This window comes from Macaca nemestrina, chromosome 6 (assembly GCF_043159975.1).
Source record: "Macaca nemestrina isolate mMacNem1 chromosome 6, mMacNem.hap1, whole genome shotgun sequence".
Taxonomy (NCBI): domain Eukaryota; kingdom Metazoa; phylum Chordata; class Mammalia; order Primates; family Cercopithecidae; genus Macaca; species Macaca nemestrina.
In genome coordinates, this window is record NC_092130.1 from 55,676,661 (window position 1) to 55,699,285 (window position 22,625).

Here is a 22,625-nt window from a genome sequence, read left to right on the forward strand (position 1 = left end):
ATTGCTTTCATTAAGATGGCCCTGGTCATAAAGGTGGTGTCTACAAATGGACCTGTCCATAAAGGATATCATTCATTTTATTTTATTCTTTTGTAGAGGCCTTTTTATACTTCACTAGGGAATTCTGGCACATTTTCTAAGTGAGTGTGAGCAGTTTAAGAACATATTTTGATTAATGAGTTTTGTGAACGTTATTCTGTTTTTTTTTTTTTTTTTTCAAATATAGTGTCCCATGTGAATTCTGCCTAGAGTTTAGTGTATCTACTGTGAAATAAAAGGGCATAAAGGTCACTTGCTTTAATTAAAGAACAGAGTCCATTGTTGTTGGACAGCTGTTTTGAAAGCTACATAAGGGATTTAGCTGTTAAAAACGTTGGTAACTAAGGGTGGCTTCCAATCAGCATTGATCCAGCTCCTTACTTTTCTATAGCTCTCCTTACAGGGTGACAGGGCTTTTTGAGGTAGGGAGGGGCTGCCCTTTCCCCAAGAACGCTTGGAACTTAGGTATTTTTGTGATCAGACCCATCACTGAATTCTGACTTTGGTGTGTGAAATCCTTTTGCTTTGCTGGAGAGAGAAGCAATATGCATAACTGATCAAGATTGTCCTATAGGAGATAAATAATGTTTTGCAACTTTTAATAACTTTGCAAATAGTCTGTAAAAAACGGTGGGGGGAGGGATTGATAGTCCAAATGTCATGAGGTTAAGAATGCTCTTCAAGTGAAATTGCTTGGCTGCAAGATGGTTTTAATTAGACTGTTATAAAGACTTATTTTTCCTAAGCAGCTTTTTATAGTTAGTAAATGAAATGTATGCCGAAAGTGCTAAGCAGAAATCTCCCTAACCACAGAGGTGTTCAATAACCAGATTCAAACAACATGGAAAGTACCATCTGTTCTTGGTTTTCAGCATGAAAAAGAGAGATTGAATGGCTGAGATTTGCTCCAATTTTGACAGTGTCTGCGTGCGCGCGTGTATTTTTTTTAATTTAAAAAAGTTCACCTGGTACTTCATAGAAACTTGAAATTGCAGTAATATGAGCAACACTGTGAAAACACGTGTTCCTACATTTATTTTAACCAGTTCCACTTTTATTTAAAAGATTTCCAGAAGCCCAGCCATTGAACACTTTATAATGGTTATACAGTTCCTGCAGGCAATCACAATGAGCGGTCAGCTTTTCCAAAGATCTGACTATTTAGTCAGTACCTGAATTATTCTGTCAATTTTCCCCCTGGAGGCAAGGAGGAGAAAAGGCTCTCACGCCAACTCTGGTCAGCGTTTATCAGTTAATCTAATTGTGTGTGATATTGCTGTGGACTGGTGTTTAGGATACATAGACCTTGCTCTTGTTCAGAGCTGTAATCTAGGATTGTTGATAGTGAGGAAAATATCCTTTTAAGGAAGGGTAACTTTTGAGTCCTTGACTTTTAGACACTAAGAATCTTGGTTCTGGGTTTAGTTAGAGCCCTGGGTAAAACATTATCCGGCCTTTGTTTGAGGTCTTTTATTGAAGCTAATGACTGGGCTTGTGCCTCCCTGAGATAAATGACATTATCTCTGAGTGGCCTGACAGGAAACAGACATGTTAATGGTGAAGCTGCGGGGAGGATCTGCTTGGGTTCTGACAAAAGAGTCGAGAAAGGGACCCCTGGTTGTGGTCATTAACACATAATGCATTCTTGCTCTTCCTAAGAGGCCCTTGATAATTGGAAAGCTATTTTAGCCACAAGCACTTAAATCATAAATCTACTACTCCTAGTTCTTTGCATTCTTAAAAGTAGCAAAGTAATGTGTTTTTTGTTAACAAGTGTGTGATCTTGTTTTTTAATGTGGTGGCAGTTCTAGGCTGCCTGGGTAATGACGTGTGGGGGAGCTGCACATTGAATTGTTTTTATCAGCTGAGATCCTTCTTTGTCTTTCAGCATTGCTCAGTCATCTCTCGAATTTAATAAAGTGAAAAAGTGGGTACAGAGCTGAAAATAAGTCATTTTTATGCTTGAAGATGTCTTGTGGGAGGGGCATAAAATCTGTTTCATAAGATTTTGTGCAATGATTTGAATGTGATGAAATCTGACTTTTGGAGTGTATGTTTTCAAAAGTCATGAGTATAATTGAGTTTCAGTGCAGTTTAAACTCTGTCTTCTTGAACGAAGATAATTGCCATGTTGAACACACTCTAGAGGTGCAGAAGAGGTGGCAGGATCATGTTATTCTATTCTCTAATATTAAGCACTGGAAGTTTTTCATAGTAACTTCTGCAGCGCAACATAGTTTTGATTGCCAGCACTCTGAACTTGCCAGCGATCTGAACATCAAGGGTTTTGCTTGAATACAAAATAGTTTATTCCTGAATTACTTGTATTACATTCCTGTGTCATATGGAAGTCAGAACTAAGGAAATACTGGACTCTCCTTGTTAGCAACATCTTAGGGAAAATAACCCTTCTTCACTAGGATTCTTGTTGATAAATGATCATAATACTCTCCTCTCCTAATGCAGTCATTGAAGATTAAAGGGTTGGAAAACAGGCGAGCTCCTTGCCTCAGTGATGACTTAGGTTGTCATTAGAGAGTAAGTAATATGTGTATGATATTGGTGCCCTGTAACTGGTGTTTCATAGGTGTGTGTATATAAATGTTGTAACTGCATATACAGATGTTGGATTGGGAGTATTTAGTTAGTATGAGCTTTATTCTCTAAAAAATGGTCACTGTTGGTTTTACGTTCAACTGTGCTGCAGAGTATATGGACCTCTGCCTCTGTGTCTAATTCTTTCTCCCAACTGCAGTTTCACTAGTGACTACTTGCTCCCTGTCTTAAGTTCTTTTTAATTTAAGCTCAAGGTTTTGGCAATGGGAACAAAGCCTTTGCAACTGAATGAAAGGTTGTTAAACTATTCATAGTTGATTGACCAGCAGTTGGGCTGTTTGTAATGTTATTTTGAGAGCTCAAAGGATATGCAAGAGGGTGAGACTTGGCACTTTGCTCCTAAAGCTGAATTTTGCATATTTGCTAAATTTTGCTTAGAAATACCTTTGGGAATGTAGTAGAAAAGATGATGGGTTTTGCCTTAAGAACTGAAATGATCACAAAGCAAATACTTGTATTTTGCTAGGTCACTAGGCTTTGAACCACAGGGATCCCATCTGGTATTCAGAAGGCTTTTCTCCCCAGTGAAACTAAATGAAAACTTAAAGGTCTAATATATACCTTTTTATATAATATATATAATTGTAATAGAGAACACAAAGGAAAGGGTGTTTCGGTTAGAACAAATAGGTTTGAAATGATGAACAAATACTTCTGTGGGTTTTTCAAAGCCACTTTCTCTTCTTTCTCATCTCCACCCCCCGACCTAGTTTGATTATTATTCACTGTGACTATTCCAGCCCAACCACTGAGCTTTCTGCCTCCAGGGAAGCCTCATTGTCAGCTAGCACCTTAAGAAAAATGTGTCTACAGGGACATTTAGGCATATTCCAATAATGCCACATGAATGTAGCTTTTACAGTTTAAAAAGCAAGTAAAAATATATGGATTATATTTTGTGTTGTACATAATGATTTCAGAAAGCAGATATTTAGGTTGTGGAATTGGCTTATTATGTTAACCAGAGAGCAGATGGCATGGTGCCACAGACGAATAATTTTACTTAAAGGGACTTTTAAGGTTTTGATGTGTTTTCTTTTCCTCTTATTTCCCTGATGGCTTCTTTTTATTGAAGGGTAACTTAAGGAGACCTGGTAGCAATTTTACTGCCTTCCCCTGACAGTTTGAAATAATAGCTTGGTCTTTGGTTGCGCTGATCTTCTACCAGTCAACTCGATTCTGGTTTTTGTCATGTGGCAGAGAATTTTTAAAAAAGTGTTTGTAGTATGTTTTAAGAAGTGGACTCTTTTATATGCCTCAATTAGCAACAGACGACAAAGTTCCAATTGGTCACACTTTCATAAACTCCTGGAAGTCACTGTTTGTCCTTTTGATTAAAGAAAACTCCTGGTTTAGTTTCTTAGGAAAGCACATCTGGCCCTCTGGCCGCTTTCGGTACACCTTTTTGTCCTTCGCATTAGTCACTGAAGGTTCAAAGATTGTGTCTAAGTTGTTCCTAGTTAGGTTAGAAAATTTTCCCCACGCTGGAGGAAATGTACTTTTTTTTAAAAAAAAATTTTTAAACTACACTCATCATATGTTTGAATTCAGCTGGCATAAAAGTACCTTTTGTTTTTGTGCCTAGATTTTACAGTTTTATCCATTCTTCACCTCAAACATCATCAGGATGAGTTGGAAAGCATCTTCTAACTTTTTTTTTTCCGAAGTGTGCATAGCCAGGACAGATTACTTCTGGATTTCCTGTCACTTCCTTGACTGATTTTATGGATGGCTCATGTTAAAAACAACAAAAATGTTTGAACTGGAAGGGTTGAAGCCTTGGGTTTTCATTCTTCATGGAGAACTGTTTATTTGTGTGTGGTTCACCACAGTACATGGATAATACTATCAAATCTGTGCTTTATTATAGGCTTATGACTAGCACAGCAGCACTTTAGTTATGTGTTCCCGTGCTTTAGTTATTTGCCAGTTCTTTTGTGATGGAAATGAAATTAGAGCTGAATCTTTGCAGCGAAGGGGAAAATAGGCACAACAAATAGAAACTATCCCTTGAGCCAGTTAAGAAGTAAGCAGTGGTGATTAAACATCTTTTTTTCCAAAATAATTGAAACACGGAGGAAGCTACTTCCATTTAGCTTCTGTGAAGATGTGTGGAAGATGAGCTCAACACTTTGAGAAGTGGAGGCTGCAACTAGATTTTATCCCCCTATATCGTTTGACATCTTCAGTAATTGAAAAGCGATTCGTATTCCCAAATCTTTAAACTTCTCTGAAGGTGTAATTTGAGTTAAGTAATATTGTTTGTTTCTGCTCCCAAAAGGGAGCAACATGATGTTAAAACAGAGCAATTGAGCCTCTCCGCATCCAACTCCATTTGGTCAATTGTCTCCATTTACATTCCTTGCCCAAATCTTTCAACAGCCTTTCCCATGATGCCGCAGCAGATGCCAGACACTGAAGTAGAAAGCGAGCAGCTGTTTCTAAACATTACTCCATTGCTGTATTATCCTCCACAATCTGCTTTCTTTTGCTCTTCCCTTCCCCCATTCTTAAAATAAAGAAGCCTTCTCTCCCTTTGACTTTTGCATCCTCCAGTTTATCAGTGTGCAGGTTTTCTATCTTATCATTCGCACGTCAGCAGGTCCGTTTATTGTTTTCACTGTGGGAGCAGATGGAGGGTCCTGGGCTCTTGGGGGCGTGGCCGCTGGCACTTCGGGCCCGGGGCTGCGCGCTCCCGACGGGGCGGCGGGGGCGTGCAGCCGGGGACGCGCCCTTCTTCCCGCCGGGGACCCGTTTATGGCCCTGAGCGCTGTAAATCTGTCAGCTCTTCACGACGCCCTCACCTCTTTCTTCATTTGCTCCAGCTTCTAGTTTGACAACGTTCCCCTGAGGCAGAATTCTAATCTGCTTCCAATTAGTTGCAAAATGTGACTGAAATTTCCACATTATGACTGCTGTTTTACTTGCACGCACACATCTAGAAACAAATTAATGCTCTTGAATATTTATTTTTTGAGCCCTTGGATTTACTTTAAGAGGAAGAGTTTCCAACTGTTTGGAATGACTTCCAGGGTTTGCATTTTTTCCCGAAAGCCGAATATACTGAGTACATTAAAACAAAACAAAGCAACTATGTTGCCCCCCATCACTTAATAAGCCTTTTCCATCTTTTCAAGATTTCCCAAAATGTATTGCATATGTTTAAGTAATGCAAATAAATTTTGTAGTATTTCTAAAATAAACAAAACAAGGATGTTTGGCTAAGGAAGGGTCCCTATGCAGTGTTTTAATAAAAGAGAAATATACACACACATTTCCTTCTAAATATAGCTTAAGTATACTTTGGCCAAAACACAAAGACTTTTGTTCCACACTTTTAAATTCTTTCATTCAATATTCAAAAGCTGTAAAGCCAAATAAACGAATTGGGTGATTAATTGGCTTGGCACAAATCTAACGGCAGCATTAAAGAAGTTACTGTGGGCATTAATGTGTACCCAAGTTTTTGTGTAGGTCTCTGGAGCACACCCTCCCTCAGTGAGCGGCTGGGCCGGTTGTGCTGAGATCAGTATAGTAGGTGGGTTCCTGTGACTTTGGTCTTCCCACTCCCTCCTTACGCCAATGTTAGGAGAATGGACCTAGCTCTGGGATTGTTCTGTTTAGAGGGTGATCATCACCCATCACCCCAACTCCATTTCCTCTCTTTCGGTGAATTTTTTTTTTTTTTTAAACAAAGATGTTGATCCCCCTGGTTATATGTAAATATTAGAGTTGTTTCAATCTTGGTTGCTGAGAATGTCAAGTTAAGACAACCATTTTATTACTTGCCTTAAAGACTGCTTTCTCAAGTACTGGAGAATTTTAGTGCCAAGGCAGTGGATCTCTGGATTAGTATTTGTGAAAAGGTGCTACTCTTAATGTAAACAGCGAAATTTACTGGTGCATTTTATAGTAGAATTTAGTCCTCAAGCATCTTGGCAGATTGATATCAACAGTAATAATGGGCTTTAAAGAGGTGTGAAGGATTTTATTGATGGTAAAGTGGTTATGTTGATCGCATCACTGTGTATTAGTTTCTGAGTAACAACTGCGCATGTAAATGGCTGCATGAGTTTTTTTTAAAACATCTTTATCATATACAGTCATAAAACCCTATATTGATTGATTTCTAATGCTCTTTTATGTGCCACTTTCAATCTCTAATCAGGAGGTGGAAAATTTATTTCATTTTGTTTCCACAAAACCTATTCAAAATTATTTCTTAGATATATAGAGTATACATTATTTAAATGATTTTCTAAAAGCTTATTTTTAGATATGCCAGAATCCCACAAAAGAAGTTGGCGTACTCTTTGTATTGCTTCCTTTCTTCTTACTCAATGACTAGTAGTAGAAAAAAACAGCCAGATTGAAATCCTTAAAAATTTAAAATGTTGGGCCTTCAGAGTGCAGAGACCTCCTGGGTTAAAAAAAGAAAAAAATAGTGGCCCCGTAGTGAAATGCTCACAATAGCAATGATTGTGGTAGCCCCTCAAGTCCTGGGGTTCACTAATTACCCTTTAATGAGGTCAGTCTGCCCCGGCTTTTTCCCTACCTTGGGAGGAAAAGCACACAAGACAGTTGGAGTTCAAGTGGATCTTGCTGTATTTGCAACTTAGCATAACTGCTTTGAAAGCCCCCAGGGTGCTTAATTGGGGCCTGGGCATTTTTGTTTGGGGGGAGACTATACACAGCTCCTCATTGTGCTTGTAGAAGCCACTGTGCATCTTGGAAGCATTACATGCTTTTGTTGATGGTGCATAGTTTTATAAACTCCAAATGAGCTTATTGCTTTTTAACCATTGGGAGAGCTAAATAATGGAAGAACCTAGAAGACTTTGGGTTGGGCAGCGGCCAAATAGGGGGGCAGGGTGGGGGAAGAGAAAGAGAGAGAGAATGAATGGTTTAATTGTAGAGCAAACCATTTGTTTGCAGATTAAGATTTACTCCGTCGCCAAATCCTATGGATGAGGTGAAAGAATGAGGCCGTAAGGTACAGAAATTGAATGCCCAATGTTATGTTTTGTGATCATGCTCAGCTGTTTTTACCCTTTTTTTCACAAAGAAAGCAAAAGAAGAATGAATTGTTTAATGGAGAGAACTGCCTGGCCAAGTGCATTTTTTTAAGCTGTACAGAGGCAGGGAAGAAGCGGGGGGTGCGGGGAGGCAGGTTATTTCTGTGCTCCCTGGTCAGGAAGCAAAAATCTTAAGATTCTTTTAGCTGAGAGAGGGGCTAGAAAACTTGGGGAATCTTCCTTTTTGCTCACTTACGGAGGAATGGTGGTAGTGGAGGTAGGGAGTAAAAAGTAGAAAGGTGTGTGGGAAAGAGGGTAGTTGTGGTAGAGCTTTTGTTGCAAGGGCCCTAGACAATGCATTCTCTTGAATAATTGGGACCGTTTATAGAAATTCCCCACGATTTCATTAGTTAGCCCTGTTTCTGAATAGAAAGGGACTCTCCAGCAACAGCAGTGAAGTGGTACAGCAGTTTTGGAGGGGGAAAAGCAGTTGCCTGGCAGCCTGAATGTCATTCTCTTTTTTTTTTTTTCTTTCAACAAACAAAAAAACCCTTTTTCTAAGGACTGGATGACCAGAAATCATGGCATTTGTCCATGTTGTAGTTGCAGTTTGTCCTTCTAATCTTCTTGTGAATAAATAGTTTTCTGGAAAGATCTAGTGTTGTTTTCTAGAAGTATCTTTCTAAACACTCCCCAACTCACTGTTCTTATTTTTACTTTAATCTTGGGAGTGAAACCCTTTATCTTAATCTGCTCTTTTGTATATAAATTGTCTCTTTTTGATAGCTCAGGATGCATGCCATGAAAAAGCATGTTCTTCTATAACATTAAAATCATTTGTTTATTGATGCATATTTGATACATTGAAATTTTAAATATCTTACTTGGCTTAAAGTGATCTTGTTTTGTTTTTCTCCTAGCTTTAAGTTCTGCTATTATTTATTATTTTGGTATCCTTTTGAAATGGCATGATTTTTGAGTCCAAATAATGGCTGATAGCTTCATTATATAGATCTGTTTCTTCTGAGGGGCAGTGAACAAGAGAAGGATTGTAGGAATTGGGGAGCAAAGAGAGTGTAAAAAATTAGGTCTAAGTAGTTTCGGTCTTGTCAAACTGCTACTCACTTTTTAATGTGCGATTGCTCATTCCTGATTCTTTCCTGTTAATATTTTCCATATTAGTGAGGAAAGAGACTGGATTTTACTTCTGTTAACGTCTAAAACTCCAAACTCTTTTTTTTGTTTTTTTGAGACAGAGTCTCTCTCTGTCACCCAGACTGGAGTGCAGTGGCACGATCTCGCCTCACTGCAACCTCTGCCTCCCAGGTTCAAGCGATTCTCCTGCCTCAACCTCCCCAGTAGCTGGGATTACAGACACCCACCACCACGCCCGGCTAATTTTTATATTTTTAGTTGAGACGGGGTTTCACCATGTTGCCCATGGCTGGTCTCGAACTCCTGGCCTCAGGTAGTCTGCCTGCCTCCGCCTCCCAAAGTGCCGAGATTACAGGCGTGAGCCACCACACCTGGCCTAAAACTCCAAACTTTTAAGTATGATGTAACTTGGCCGGGCCTATAACCCCAGCTACTCAGGAAGCTGAAACAGGAGAATTGCTTGAACCCGGGAGGTGGAGGTTGCAGTGAGCTGACACTGCGCCACTGCATTCCAGCCTGGGCGACAGAGCGAGACTCTGTCTCAAAAAAAAACCCAAAAAACAAAAAACTTACCACTGCTGTAGTCACTAAGCAGACCAAATTTGTGTAAACACATTTTTAAAAAGTTATTAAAAAAAAAAAATCATGTCTTACCAGTGGGAACACCTGCAGATGCTCACCTACCTGTGATTTCTTTGGTTGTTTGAATGTTAACATGTGCTCAGTCCAGGTTTACTTAGCAAACCAAAACAAAAGTGCACAGATAAACATGGCTTCTCTTAGTATTTGTGACAGCTTAGAGGCTTTGCAATCTTGAAATAGCTCTACGGTTTTAATCCTTCCTGGAAAGAAAGCTTTTTATCAAATTGTCGGTGCCTCCACTATATGAATGCTTCTGAGGATTTATAAAACACCGCCCTGTAACACACAATTTAATTCAGTAAGTTTAATATGTGCTTACATGTAGCATAAAGAATGGAGAGTAAGTGCTGAGCTTTCAGCCCCTCAAAATTTAATATTAACAAGAGTTCTTGTCTCTTGCTTCTCCTCTCTAACCTGTTCTGTATACTACAGATGTGGATCCTTTTTGTTGCCCATATACAATGTGAAAGGAAAAATGCCAACCTAAGACACTCTGAAAATGATTTCTATAAACCTGTTTACACCAAAGTCTAATACTGCCTCTCTTAGCTCATATTAAAGGCTTAAAGTCTCCTTTGAAACACTAGCATTTGCATCCGTAAGCCTGCTATAAATTTCTGTACATTATTTCCTTGTAAAAATCAGTCTTTCCCAGTTACCTGGAGTCAGTACATCTGCGAGAGTTACTTCCAGCAGATAATCCTGTCTTGTTTTAGATTGATAGAAATTCTGTAATATCTATAGTTTTATACTGGTGATTGGATGACAACACGAAATCACTTGCCCTTGTTGGATTTCGGTTCTGTAAGTATATTGGATCTTAAACATGTTAAATTTTCCTTTTTTGATACTTACAGTAAACTCTGAAGAGGGTCAAAGGCTTTTACACTTGAAACATCTAGAAAATGCCCTATGTATTCAAATCACATTTTTGCCAGTGTTTAACACATAAACACAGATCTCTTCAAATCACTTGTGCATTTGGTGAGCAGCTTGCCAGCACACACCAGGAGTAGGAGGAAGTTAAATGGTGGTGAAAAAATAGGCACTGTTTTATCTTTTGTCTGTAAAATAAATTCTGAAAGCTTTTTGAATAATTTTACTTTGGATTTGTTGTTACTTTGGGATCTAAGGAATAATACTAATTGTACAAATCTGTGCAGTGAGGTGTAGTTGCTTCCATGTTATTTGAGCCTGAATGTGCGTGCATAATTGGAGAGATTATTGGAGAGAGAGTGTTTTGCTGTGGTAGATGTGGTTTAAATCCTAGCACTGAGCATAGCATTTACTTTCTCAGCTTACCCACAAAATCTGTGACTAATTTAGTGAATGTGAAGATTTTTGTCCAGATGGTTAGGTTTAATTGTAAAAACTGGAAAGATTTCAAAGTACCCTTTGGGGGAGTGCGGGAAACAACAAGTAAACAACAAAAAAGAAATAAAAGTAACCACAGATCACTAAATATAGCATATATGTATATTTTATATTTATAAACACACATAGACATATATACTTAAACATATACACATATAGAAGTACGGTATTTACAGTCAAGGAACAGCTTAAAGAATTTGTTGCAACAGCCTGAACCAATACAACCTACAAGAGGAGTAATTTTTAATGTTTAAGGATTTACTATGTTCTGTTCTTAAGTGTTTCCTAAATGTGAGTGTTTAGCCTCTCTTGGGCTCAGAATAGGTTTCCCCTCCAGTGTGTTAAGATACCACTTTCCTGCCACTGGCTATCCTTGGTTTAGGGGCATTGTTAGGTATCTCACCAAACATTAGGGCAAATGTCCCTCTCACTCAGGACTTCCATTGGCTTGTCTTCCTCTCTGGGATGTTCTCCGAGGACTGGGCCAGCCTGTTCTTCCCAAACTGCAGCTGTAAGCTCAAAGAGGGAGTAAGCTTGTGAAAGGGACAGTGAGATGGTGATTAGTGTGCTGTGTCAGGATGAGCCTTCTTTTAAAACAGCATCCATTTCTTCTTCACACTTCTTGCATTTGATGGCCATTCCAGAATGAGTACAGTAATCAGAACTGATGCTTTTGAAGCGACTCAGGACCTCCTCCTTCTGGTTGCTTCCTGTGCAGATGAGAGCTCAAAGGACAGAAATTGGTCTCCCTCCCCTTTTGTAGAGTTAGAATACTGCTGACCTAAATCTTGGGCCCATAAATTAGCTTTGAAGTTGGTGGGCTAATAGGGTTCTATAGTGAATTTTATTTGTGTTACCTGGAATTATAAGAAGAGAAAGAAGAGTGATGTGTCATGGGGTTTAGGAAATAGCAGGACAGAAGGTGAGGCTATGGGGCTGTTGATAAAGTCGGCATTGTTTGAGTGGGTGGGGTTTATGGTACTATAGTCTACAATGCAAGCAACATGGATATATTTCTTGCACTAGAGTGGAAATATGCTCAAGTATTTATAAATCAACATAATTGAATAATATTCAGGAAGTATAGATAAATGAGCTAAATGTATTTGTATTTATCATATATCAATTGCTGTCATATTTGATTATTGAGTCCTCGCATTTAAACATGGCTAAGGAACGAGTTTGAGGTTGTCTTGCATGGTAAGGAAGATAAGCAGAAGGCCAGCCATGTTGGGACAGTGATTTTCAGATTATGGAACATCTGTGTAAGATAGGTCAAGAGAAGGTGCTTCCTGTGGAGGAGTGAGTACTATACATGTCTGTGAGGCTGTTATTATTGCCAGTAGCATGGGAGAGCTAGATAAACAAAAGGTCAGCCACTGCAAAGCAGAGGTGATCTTTGCTTTGATCCCCTTGGCTAAGTTCCTTCTGAAAATATCTTTCGGATATGTTCCTATCCACCTAAAGCCTCTTGTTTTCTCCATTTATTAAGAGCTTTGCCCTCCACTACCAACCTACTGAATGACCCTTAAGGTGATTTTAAGATAGCACCTTTATCCCATCGTGAGTCGACTTTTCAAGACCAAGGTATGGAATTCAAAGGTAGGGACTGGTCTGATAGGAGGAGAGGCATAAGAGCTTTCCTGGTGTCTTAAATCACACCTTTGAGCAATCATCTCTTCTGCCTATTTATAAAGCTGTGTTTGGAGAGAACCTCCTTTACAGATGTTTCTTAAGATACTTGGGGCCAGGTGCAGTGGCTCACCCCTGTAATCCCAGCACTTTGGGAGGCCCAAGTGGGCAGATCACCTGAGGTTGTGAGTTCGAGACCAGCCTGACCAACATGGAGAAACTCTGTCTCTACTAACAATACAAAATTAGTTGGGCGTGGTGGCACGTGCCTGTCTGTAATCCTCACTACTCGGGAGGCTGAGGAAAGAGAATCGCTTTAATCCGGGAGATGGAGGTTGTGGTGAGCTGAGATGATGCCATTGCACTCTAGCCTGTGTGACAAGAGCAAACCTCCGTCTAAAAAAAAAAAAAAAAAAAAGATACTTGGAGCTGGCAACAAGATATAACTGATGAGGTTGAAGCTATATCTGATGTGTGTGAGGTTTTTTTTTTTTTTTTTTTGGTCTGATTTTTTTAAGGGACTTTTATAACTAAGAAGTGAAGTTCAATAAGGACCTAGTAAGAAAACGAGATCCTGAGGATTGATACCATCTTGAGAGTAGTGTAAATGTTATATAGTTATTTTTTCCATATTTGTTAATATATTTTTACATATACATTCATTTCTAGAATTTCTGCATATTTCTAACATACCCAATGAAATTGATTTGAGAAATAGAAATAAGAGAAGTAGTGTGCATAAACTGACAAAGATACTGTGAGGGCAGCTATACAAGGTCAAGGCCACTGGAATCCCAAGGACAGAAGTCGGAAAGACAATGGATGTGATAAACTCAATATAGCTTGTATGAGCAGTGATACTTTTTATTTCCTCTGAAGCCTTGACTTGGGGAGAGGAGAGGGTTTTAGGGTTGACAGAGCACAGGGTTGTGAAATTTTCTATTGAAAATCCTGGCACATTTAGAACACAGTGGAGAAGAAATTTACTGGAGGAGATTTGCCTACTTGTAGCAAAACTCTGTTGCTGTCACTCCAAGACCTTTGGTGCTGTGAACTATAGGTAAAGGGATGAAGTTGAAGTGCGGGATCTCACTGTGATTTTGAAGCTCTATTACAAGGGTAGAAAGCTTGTTAAGTACAAGCTTGAGATGGGAGAGAAAGAGCGGATTCAGCAACTGATGCTGAATTGAGAGAGGATCTAAAGCCTGGAATCCCAAATGATTGGATATTTGCACTTTTTTTTTCTAGAGGTGCTTCCTAGTCTGTTTCTTGACTGACTGCACATGCTGTTAAATCCACTCAGGTAACACACATGCAATGTGTTGGGCGCACAGACCATATCCAGATTGGACTGGGAGTTGGGCAGAGGCCAGGTCATGCAGGGCCTTGTAGGAATTTGTATTTTAAGGAATTTGGATTGCAGGGCCTTGTAGGAATTTGTATTGTAAGGAATTTGGATTTTAGCATGAATGTGATGAGAAACCATTTCAGAATTTTGAGCAAGGGAGTGACTTTTTTTTTTTTTTTTTTTTAAAGCAAATCTTACTGTTGACTGTTGTGTGGAGAATTGAATGTAAAGAGGCAAGAAGTGGACAAGGGAAATCAGTTACAGGACTTTTTCAGTGGTCCTGTTGAGAGAAGATAGGCTTCTTTGGTGTAGGCATGGAAGTGGTGGCAAGAAGTGGTCACATTGTCTTGAGATAATGAGGATATGGATATATGTGGAGTTGTGAAAGAATGAGAATTAAGGAAAATATCTGGATTTTGGAGGTGGATGGAATCAAGAATTGTGACTCATATTTGATATATCCTGTGGCTGCCAAGTGATTATGGTCCGTCCACAGGAAGGCCAGGGCTGTAGACACCTATGGGCAAATAGGTGGGCTTTAAAGTTATTGGGCTGGAAGAGGTCACCTCTAGAGTTAGTATCGATGGAAAAGGCTAGGGCCCAGAGGTGGGCTATGGAGCAGTAGGAGCCAATGCCGTGCCCATTGAAGGGGAAGAAAACCCAGCCAGTCTGGTGTTTCTGGAAAGCAATTGAAGAAATTCTAGCAAGGAAGGTGTGATCAGCTGTGTCAACTGCTGCCAAGAAGTCAGGTTAAAATGAGACTCAGAATTGATTCTTGGTGACATTAGCACAAATGGCTTCTGGGGTAAAGGGTAGTGATGGGGAAATAAAAAGTCTGATTAGAGTGCTTGGATTTTTTGTGGGAGGTGAGAAAAAGCAGGACACTATTAATATAGCACCCTTTTTTTCTGTAAGAGGCAAAGAGATCAGGGAATATCTATCACTTTTTTAAAAGTGGAGAACTCTCACAGCCTGTTTGTATGCTGATGGGAATGATGAGAGAGGGATGGAGAAGAGCTGTCCATACTAGAGAGAGAGGAGACAGTGTCCTGGAATAGGGTGCATCCATGGGTCTCTGGAGCTAGCACAGTCCGCCATTATTAACGGAGAAAGTCAGAGAATATGTACAGATTTAGGGGTGGTACAGTACTAGAGCGTTTTCATTTTATCACTGTGCAGAGTATTGTTGCTATGTTAAGGGATTAAAAAAATACACAAGTCATAGACAGCAGTTAAATATTCACTTCCTTGCCTCCTCCTACAGTTTAGAAGCTTTGGCCACTTTGTATTCTGACAGCAAAAATAATTAGAATGGGGGAGGTGTAAAAGCAGGTCTCAATCTGTGCTTTCATTTGTTCATTCGTTCATTCCTTTATTCATTCCTTACTTTGTTTACCCAGCAAAAATACCTAGTAAAAATATTGCCTCAGCGAAAATTTTTTTGAATGTCTATTATATGCCTAGCACAGTCTGGGTCCTGGAGGTACAGTAGTGAAGAAACCAAGACTCTGCTTTCATGACGCTTATATTAAAATTTATTCCAGACAAACACATATATTTTGGTTGGCGTTACGTGCTCTAAGGGAGAATCAAGCAGGAGAATGTGGTAGAGAGAGACAGTGGAAAATAAGAATTTTATTTGTTTATGTTTGAGTAGGGACCTGAGTACAGTTAGGAGCCATTTGGCCCCCTTGTGGAGGGAACTTTTTAGACTCAGGGCTTGTGTACCATAATCCCCCAGGGGTGGGGGAGAGGGAGAGTGTATTTGGTGTGTTTGAGGAGACACCAGAGTGACTGAAGCTGGATAAGAGAGAGAGGAGAGTTCCAGAAGATGAAATCTAAGATGGAGCTTGAGGCCAGGCTCCCAAGAGCCTTCCAGAACCAAGTAAGACTTAGAAAGGTGGGAGGGACTGGGGGGCTTTGAGCAGAGGAGGGACAGGCTGTGACTTAAGTTCTAAAAGTATCTCAGTGTGTGGGAACTGATCCTAAGCTTAACCTCTGGCTTTTGATTTCATTCTCATTTCTCAGTGGTTAGGGGAGATGACGTTACCTCGTGTGAATTATATCAACTGATTTAACATGCAAGATCGTAAATATTGAGTCCTTTTTCAGAAAGTGGACAAAATGGTAACTTTCTCTGAAGACATTGATTGAAAGAGTATTACTTTCCCCAGAGAATGTTTTCCAGGTGTCTCTGGTTGTGTACACACACACACACGCACACACACGTGCTATTGAATTAACATAGTTGATGTTTACTAAAGTTACAAATAACAAAAAATTGGAAATGACGAGGTAATAATACAAATAGAAATGTCAGTCTTTTTTTTTTTTCTTGCACTCCTTGCATACTCCCTGGGTTTGAACATGTTTCCTACTTAGGAGACTGGCCTAGAGCCCCGAGAAATTAGTTGCATTTATTACTTTTTGACTATTTTTTTTTAAATTAAAAAAGCAGGTCAGAAATTGGTAAAAGTTCAAACTATACTAAAATGTTATATAATGAAAAGTAGGTTTTACTTCCCCCTTATGCCCTCCAGCCTGTTCCCTAGAGCCAATTATTTTGAACAGTTTTGTATGTCCTCGAAATAGTCCCCATATGTTCAAGAATATATATTTATATTTTTGTCCCCTTATACAAATCACAGCATTTTAAAGAAACTGATCTGCACCTTTAAAATGTTCCTTTGAACATCTTTGCACATGTATGTTTCAAAATTTAATTGCCCCCCCAACTTGATCGCATCCATTTGCATTCCCAGCAACTGTGGAACATGAATTACCTGTAATTTCTACAATTTAACACTGTGAGTTATAATTTTCTGGCTTTAATCTGTGCTAATCTGATAGTAATATATTTTAATTTGCATTTTTCATGTGTACAAGCCATTGTATTTATTTTCCTAAATATTGATAACTTATAACCTTTGATTAATTTTCTAGTGAGCTGTTGGCCATGTCTTACTGACTTTTAAGTATTTCATTGTATAATTATTAAATATATAATTTTTTCGTGTGTTTTGCAAATTTTTTTATATGCTTTGCAAATATTTTTTCCCATCTCTTCATTTGTCGTTTGATTCTGTTTATGCTGTTCCTCCCCCTACCCTGTGCGAATATCTTAAACTGTATAGTCAGATTGATTGATTGAGTCAGCATCTCACTCCATCACCCAGCCTGGAGTGCAGTGGCACGATCTCTGGTCATTGCAACCTCTGCCTCCTAGGTTCAAGTGATTCTCCTGCCTCAGCCTCTCGAGTGGCTGGAATTACAGGTGCCCACCCCCACGACCGGCTGATTTTTGTACTTTTAGTAGAGATGAGGTTTCACAATGTTGGCCAGGCAGGTCCCGAACTCCTGGCTTCAGGTGATCCGCTCACCTCGGCCTCCCAAAGTGCTGGGATTACAGGTGTGAACCACTGTGCCCAGCCAAAAATTTTTATTTCTTAACCTTGGAATAGGAAATGTCTCCCTAAACCAGTACAAAACCCCTTAGCCATAAAAGGCAATGAATTCTAAATCTGACTATAAGGCAGGGCCTGGTGGCTCACGCCTGTAATCCCAATACTTTGGGAGGCTGAGGCGGGTGAATCACCTGAGGCCAGCAATGTGAAATCAGCCTGGCCAACATGGGGAAACCTTGTAGCTGGGAGTGGTGTCACGTGCCTATAATCCCACCTATTTGAGAGGCTGAGAAACGACAATCGCTTGAACTGGGGAGGTGGAGGCTGCAGTGAGCCAAGATCGTGCCACTGCACTCCAGCCTGGGCAACACAGAAAGACCTTGTGTCTTAAGTCTCCTACTGCTTTTATGGTAGTTGAACTATTTTTATGGTCTTTAACTGCAATTTATGATACACACCTTCTTGGTTTTGGGGGTCGTATTTCTACTTAAATAATTTTTGATCCAGTATACAGAATTGTTGAACTCGTAATATAAATATTATTTCTTAATCATAGCTGTGCATCTGAATTACCCGGAGTGCTTAATTGTTTCCATTTCCACAAATACCCAGTCTCAGGTCTCCTAACCCCTATTCTGATTCTCCAGCTCTAAAGGTTGGCTCCTTTGTGTGCATTTAGCAAATGCTTCAGATAACTTATTTGAAGGTATTTTCTCCAACCTGCAACCCCCACCTCCCCGTCCTTTCTCAAAGGGCAGATGTTAGGAATGGTTATTAGAATTTCGTGTGTGTGTGTATGTTTTAAGGCTTCTTCTTTTAGAAATATCATCACAGTATTGCTTTCAATATGACTTCATTGAGGTGTTTTACAGGTGGTTAATTAGTGTACTTGGTCAAATGGGAGGCAAAGGGACTAATGATTTGCAGCTCTAGCCCTAGGAACATTTACAGCCAGTAAATACACTTACTGGTGTTTCCCAGAATCCTAGGGCAGAGACATCGCTGCACAAATGAATTGCTTAAGTAGTAAAGATGAGCCGTAGCTTTGCTTGGTTAGCCATTTTGGTTTAGTAGAATGTAGATAATTGCCATGGAGGCAGGGGAAACGTTTTGGGAGCGTCTAAAGCATGAAGTTGGAAATATTACTGCTGTAGGTCTGATCTATGGAGGTCATCTCTTCTGGTCAGCTGGGCTTCAGAAAATTGCCATTTTGCTATCGTGCTCTCAGTGTGGAGGGTAGCCAGTAAGTCCTGCTGATGTTGGCCACGTGTGGCTTTTAGGCAGATTGTTCCCTCTTGCAGACCTTTTATTCTTGATTTGTACCTGGGTCATGATCCAGGGAGAGAAGCTCTAGAACTGGGAATTGGGGGACTGGTCCCACTTGATGATTTGGCTTTGAGTTCTTTTTTTTTTTTTTTTTTTGGGATAAGAGTCTCGTTCTGTTGCCCAGGCTGTAGTGCAGTGGCGTGATCTCGGCTCACTGCAACCTCTGCTTCCTGGATTCAAGCAATTCTCTTGCTTCAGCCTTCCGCGTAGCTGGGATTACAGGCACCCGCCACCACACCTGGGTAATTTTTGTATTTTTAGTAGAGATGGGGTTTCACCATGTTGGTCAGTCTTGTCTTGAACTCCTGACCTCAGACGATCCGTCCACCTCAGTGTCCCAAAATGCTGAGATTACAGGCATGAGCCACTGCACCCGGCCTGGCTTTGAGTTCTTTTATGACCCTTGGGCAACAGCCACTGTCTCTGAGCCTTAGTTGCTTCTTGGTTATGTTGTCTGACTACCTTTACTGTTCCAAAACAGTTGTAATTTCCCCCATTTCTATTTATTGCTCTGGAAACACATGTCGTTTATCTACACTTTTGCTGTTTTGTTCTGTGGTATGTGAGTGCATGTTTCCCCTGCCACCCTAGGACCCCTGAGGGCATGGATGCCATCTTATTTCTTTTTATCTCCCCAGCGCCTAGCACTGTGCCCTCTTACAGGAAATGCTCAGTCAATATTTGTTGAATTGGATTCTCTTTTAGTAGGGTTACAGAGGAAAAAAGGGCCTTAAAACTGGCTCGATGGGGTCCACATTTTTTGTCTTTTCTTCCATGTAGAGATCGTTGGCAAAAACATTGATGGGAATTATCTGGATTTTCTTCTATCTTGCATTTATGTGACATTTTTAATTCTTTAACAGTATTGTCATCTGTATAGTCAGTTATACTGCAGCACCTGGTTTCCCAGGTTTGGTAGAGCATGCCTATTGAATTTTAAAGAATAAAGATGATTTATTCAGAAGGGTCATGCTGTCAGAATAACAAACTGTCATGGCATCTGCATTAGGCAGATTTTTGTCTGATGATTTCTTTGTTACCCACATGACTTTCAGGGCTAAAATGAAGTGCTACTTTTTTCTTTAAATCGTTATTCAAAAGTAAGAGAGAAGCGATTATTATAACATATAGCTTAGGTGTGACCTTTGAAAGGTTGTTTAAACCAAGTTAATGATTTAATTTGTGGGAAAAAAAGAGAGAAAGTAAAAGGGAAAAAAAAAAAAAAAAGCCAGCCCAGGAGTTTGGAGTGTAATTAGATATTATGAGCTCAGGCATGAATTTGGCCCCTTTCTCTCTGTTGAAATTTGTATAAGAACATGAAGCACGGCCCATTCTGACACTTTAATCATAGGTCATTCATAGCCATAATTGTTGTTGAAAAGAACAGTGGTTTGATTTATTTTCACCTGGAAGTTGCCCATCAAACACAACATGTTATTAAAATTTATTTTTTCCAAAAAGTGTACTTTTCAGTTTACATTCAACAGATTGAAGCTATACATGTTTACCATGAAAGTCTGTTTCGCCTGAATGAATTCCGGTGTTGCTGTGTTAGGTAGCTATAGCATAGTTTTCATAGAGCCTCTACTAAGTTTTATTTTTCTTACCATTCACAATTTTTGCCAGAAAAGTGGTAGAAAGAAGAAACTTCATAATCAGAAAGGTGATAGAGAAACCTCATAGTCAGATATATTATAAAAGAAGATTATGGCAACCATTAATGAGAAATCCTACATCTTTTGGAGTGAGCTTCTAATACAGTATCAACAAAGCCTTGGAAGGGTTTCCTTTTTGAGACACCCCTGGTCCCCCCAAATACATTCGCTCAGATAAATTACCTACTGAGAAGGCTATTTCTTTTCTAAAATAAAAAGTACAATCAATAATTTGTAATCTCTGTACAGTGCCTGGCATGTGGCTACCCAAGGAACGTGTGTTGAATTCAGTAGCACGTTAAATTATGTTTAAGTACTTCCAAAGCCACACTCCTGTTGGTTGTTTTGTTGTTGTTGTTGTTGTTGTTGTTGTTTTGACAGCCTTCAAAGATCATAAAAGAGTACGTTATTGCTCTGGCTCCCAGGTGAAGAAACTGAGGTTCAGAATGATGCCTGTGCTTTTAGTCTGGCAAATGTTTATTGAGCATGCACTGTAATGAAGAAGAGGCACAGCTCTTGCCCTTGAATTTACCACTGGGTCAGTTCTCATCTCCTAGGTAGGTTAGGATTTTACTGGGCATCTATGGACTCTCTCTACAGGAAAAGGAAGAGAGAAAGTACACAGATGTATAAACCTTTGCTTCTGTAATTACAAGGTTTCTAAGGCTCCACAAATCTTTGAACCCCAGATTAAGAATCTTTGATCCCCACATAAAGAATCTTTGATTTAACCATTGCTTGTCAACAAGCCCTTGAATTAAGTGACTGACTTAGGGGGCAAATAGCTTAACTACTGAGAAGCAACAGGAACCCCATGCTTCTTTTTCCTCTCCTAATGTTTTTGCCACCACCCCATGCTGATTTTGAAGTGGTGAACAACAAATGAAATAACAGGAAAACACTTGGTAAATGTAGTGTTCTACAGATATGAATGCAAACAAATCTGTAAGTGGCAGGGAAACCCAGACCACACATTTTGCAGTGTGGCTTATGTTCATATATTAGGGAGCCTGCTGGAACCCCACTAAACTGTTAGTTGCCAGCTGTTTGGTTTAATCTGATCATTTACAAAAATATAGCAATCCTCACTGGTGTGTATGTTAAATACAGACATCACTGAAACGAATGCTGTGCCTGTGACATACATTTTTGCAAGTGCTTTCTATGTATGGGTTGTCAGAGCTAGTTTAATTCTAATTGCAGAAATATCAGTGGGATTTATATCCGTCTTCTTCAAATAGTTGGAAAGAAGAAATTTAAGCACTTAGTGCATTTTGATTTTTGTTCTACATTGTAAAGAACCATGTTAATTTCAAGAAACTCATTAACGTGCAGGTCAGTACTAGTAGTTTCTCTTAGTTACATATTGGTAGATGGCAGAAGTATTAAAAATGGCACATATGTGATGAGATTTTACAAAATTTCTGATTTTGAGGGTAGAGAAAAAGCCAGTGGATTTCCTATTGTGCATGTTAATTTAAAAATAATTTAATAATGACTCCATTTGTTTCATTCCAGCATTAAAAAGGGACATGGAGAAGGCTTGCCTGTCTTTATTCACCAAATAGCAGTTTTGCAGACCCTTACAAGTTCCCATATGCTAGTGAAAAACATTTTCCAAGAAATTGGCAGCATTGCACTTTGTAGCTGATGCCAGCTTCTTCCTTGGGCCAATTCAACAGAGAAGAGAGAAAAAAAAAATGCCTTGTTTTAGTGGCTGAATTACTCTGACAAGCTTTCACATCGCCCCTCCTCTTATTAATATTCTTTTTGATGTGAGCTTGTAAAACAGAGGATTGGCTGTTAATCTCCAAGATCTCAAGGGCTTTTGGCAGTGGCCCATAATTGATGTGTTCACATGGCTGTTGTCTGACTACTAATGATTAGACAGCAGTGTTATCTACCAGCTAAATCAGTGTTGCTTATAAATCACACTTGATAAACTGCAGTTTCATTTCTTCAAAGAGTTCGTACAATTCTGCATACTTTGATGGAAGTGCCAGAAGCATTTCATGATTCTTTGACAGCTTAGATTAGGTTTATTTTTCATTTCTGTTAGACAAAATATTAGACTTTCTAACGCATGTGAAAGAGAATTTTTTTGTTCTCCTAACAAGGTATTTAAGAGTGCTAAGCAGAGAAAGATGACCTGCTTTCAGTGGGAAGATGTACAAGTTGGGATGGCAGGTCCTAGTTTTGCTTTTGCTACCTACTTCAAGGTGAATGGAGTGGGGCCATGGCATCTGGTGCCATGCCACTTTGAAAGAAGAAGAGAAGAGGCCACCAGGGAGGAAGTCTGCAGAATGCGGGCCTGTGCTCAGATTGTGATAGGGTGGAGCAGTGAGATAGCACTAATTGTTCAGCCATGTTATGTGTTGAGCCCATGCGTCAAGGTGTGATTCTCCTTTATAGACAGGCA

The 22,625-nt window shown here is 39.5% G+C and overlaps 1 protein-coding gene across 9 annotated transcripts in view; it reads left to right on the forward strand.

Moving 5' to 3' along the window:
- The window catches only part of LOC105463153 (zinc finger protein 608), a 117,636-nt gene that overhangs the window by 8,131 nt on the left and 86,880 nt on the right, over positions 1-22,625 (forward strand). The window contains exon 1 of one of the 9 annotated variants that reach the window (XM_071098536.1): positions 12,973-15,706. The exons of the other annotated variants lie outside the window; for them this stretch is intronic. Within the exon in view, the coding sequence (XP_070954637.1) occupies positions 15,653-15,706 (54 nt within the window). The 5' untranslated portion in view covers positions 12,973-15,652. Of the gene's footprint in view, positions 1-12,972; positions 15,707-22,625 lie in introns of those variants that run through there. 9 annotated transcript variants of the gene reach the window in all.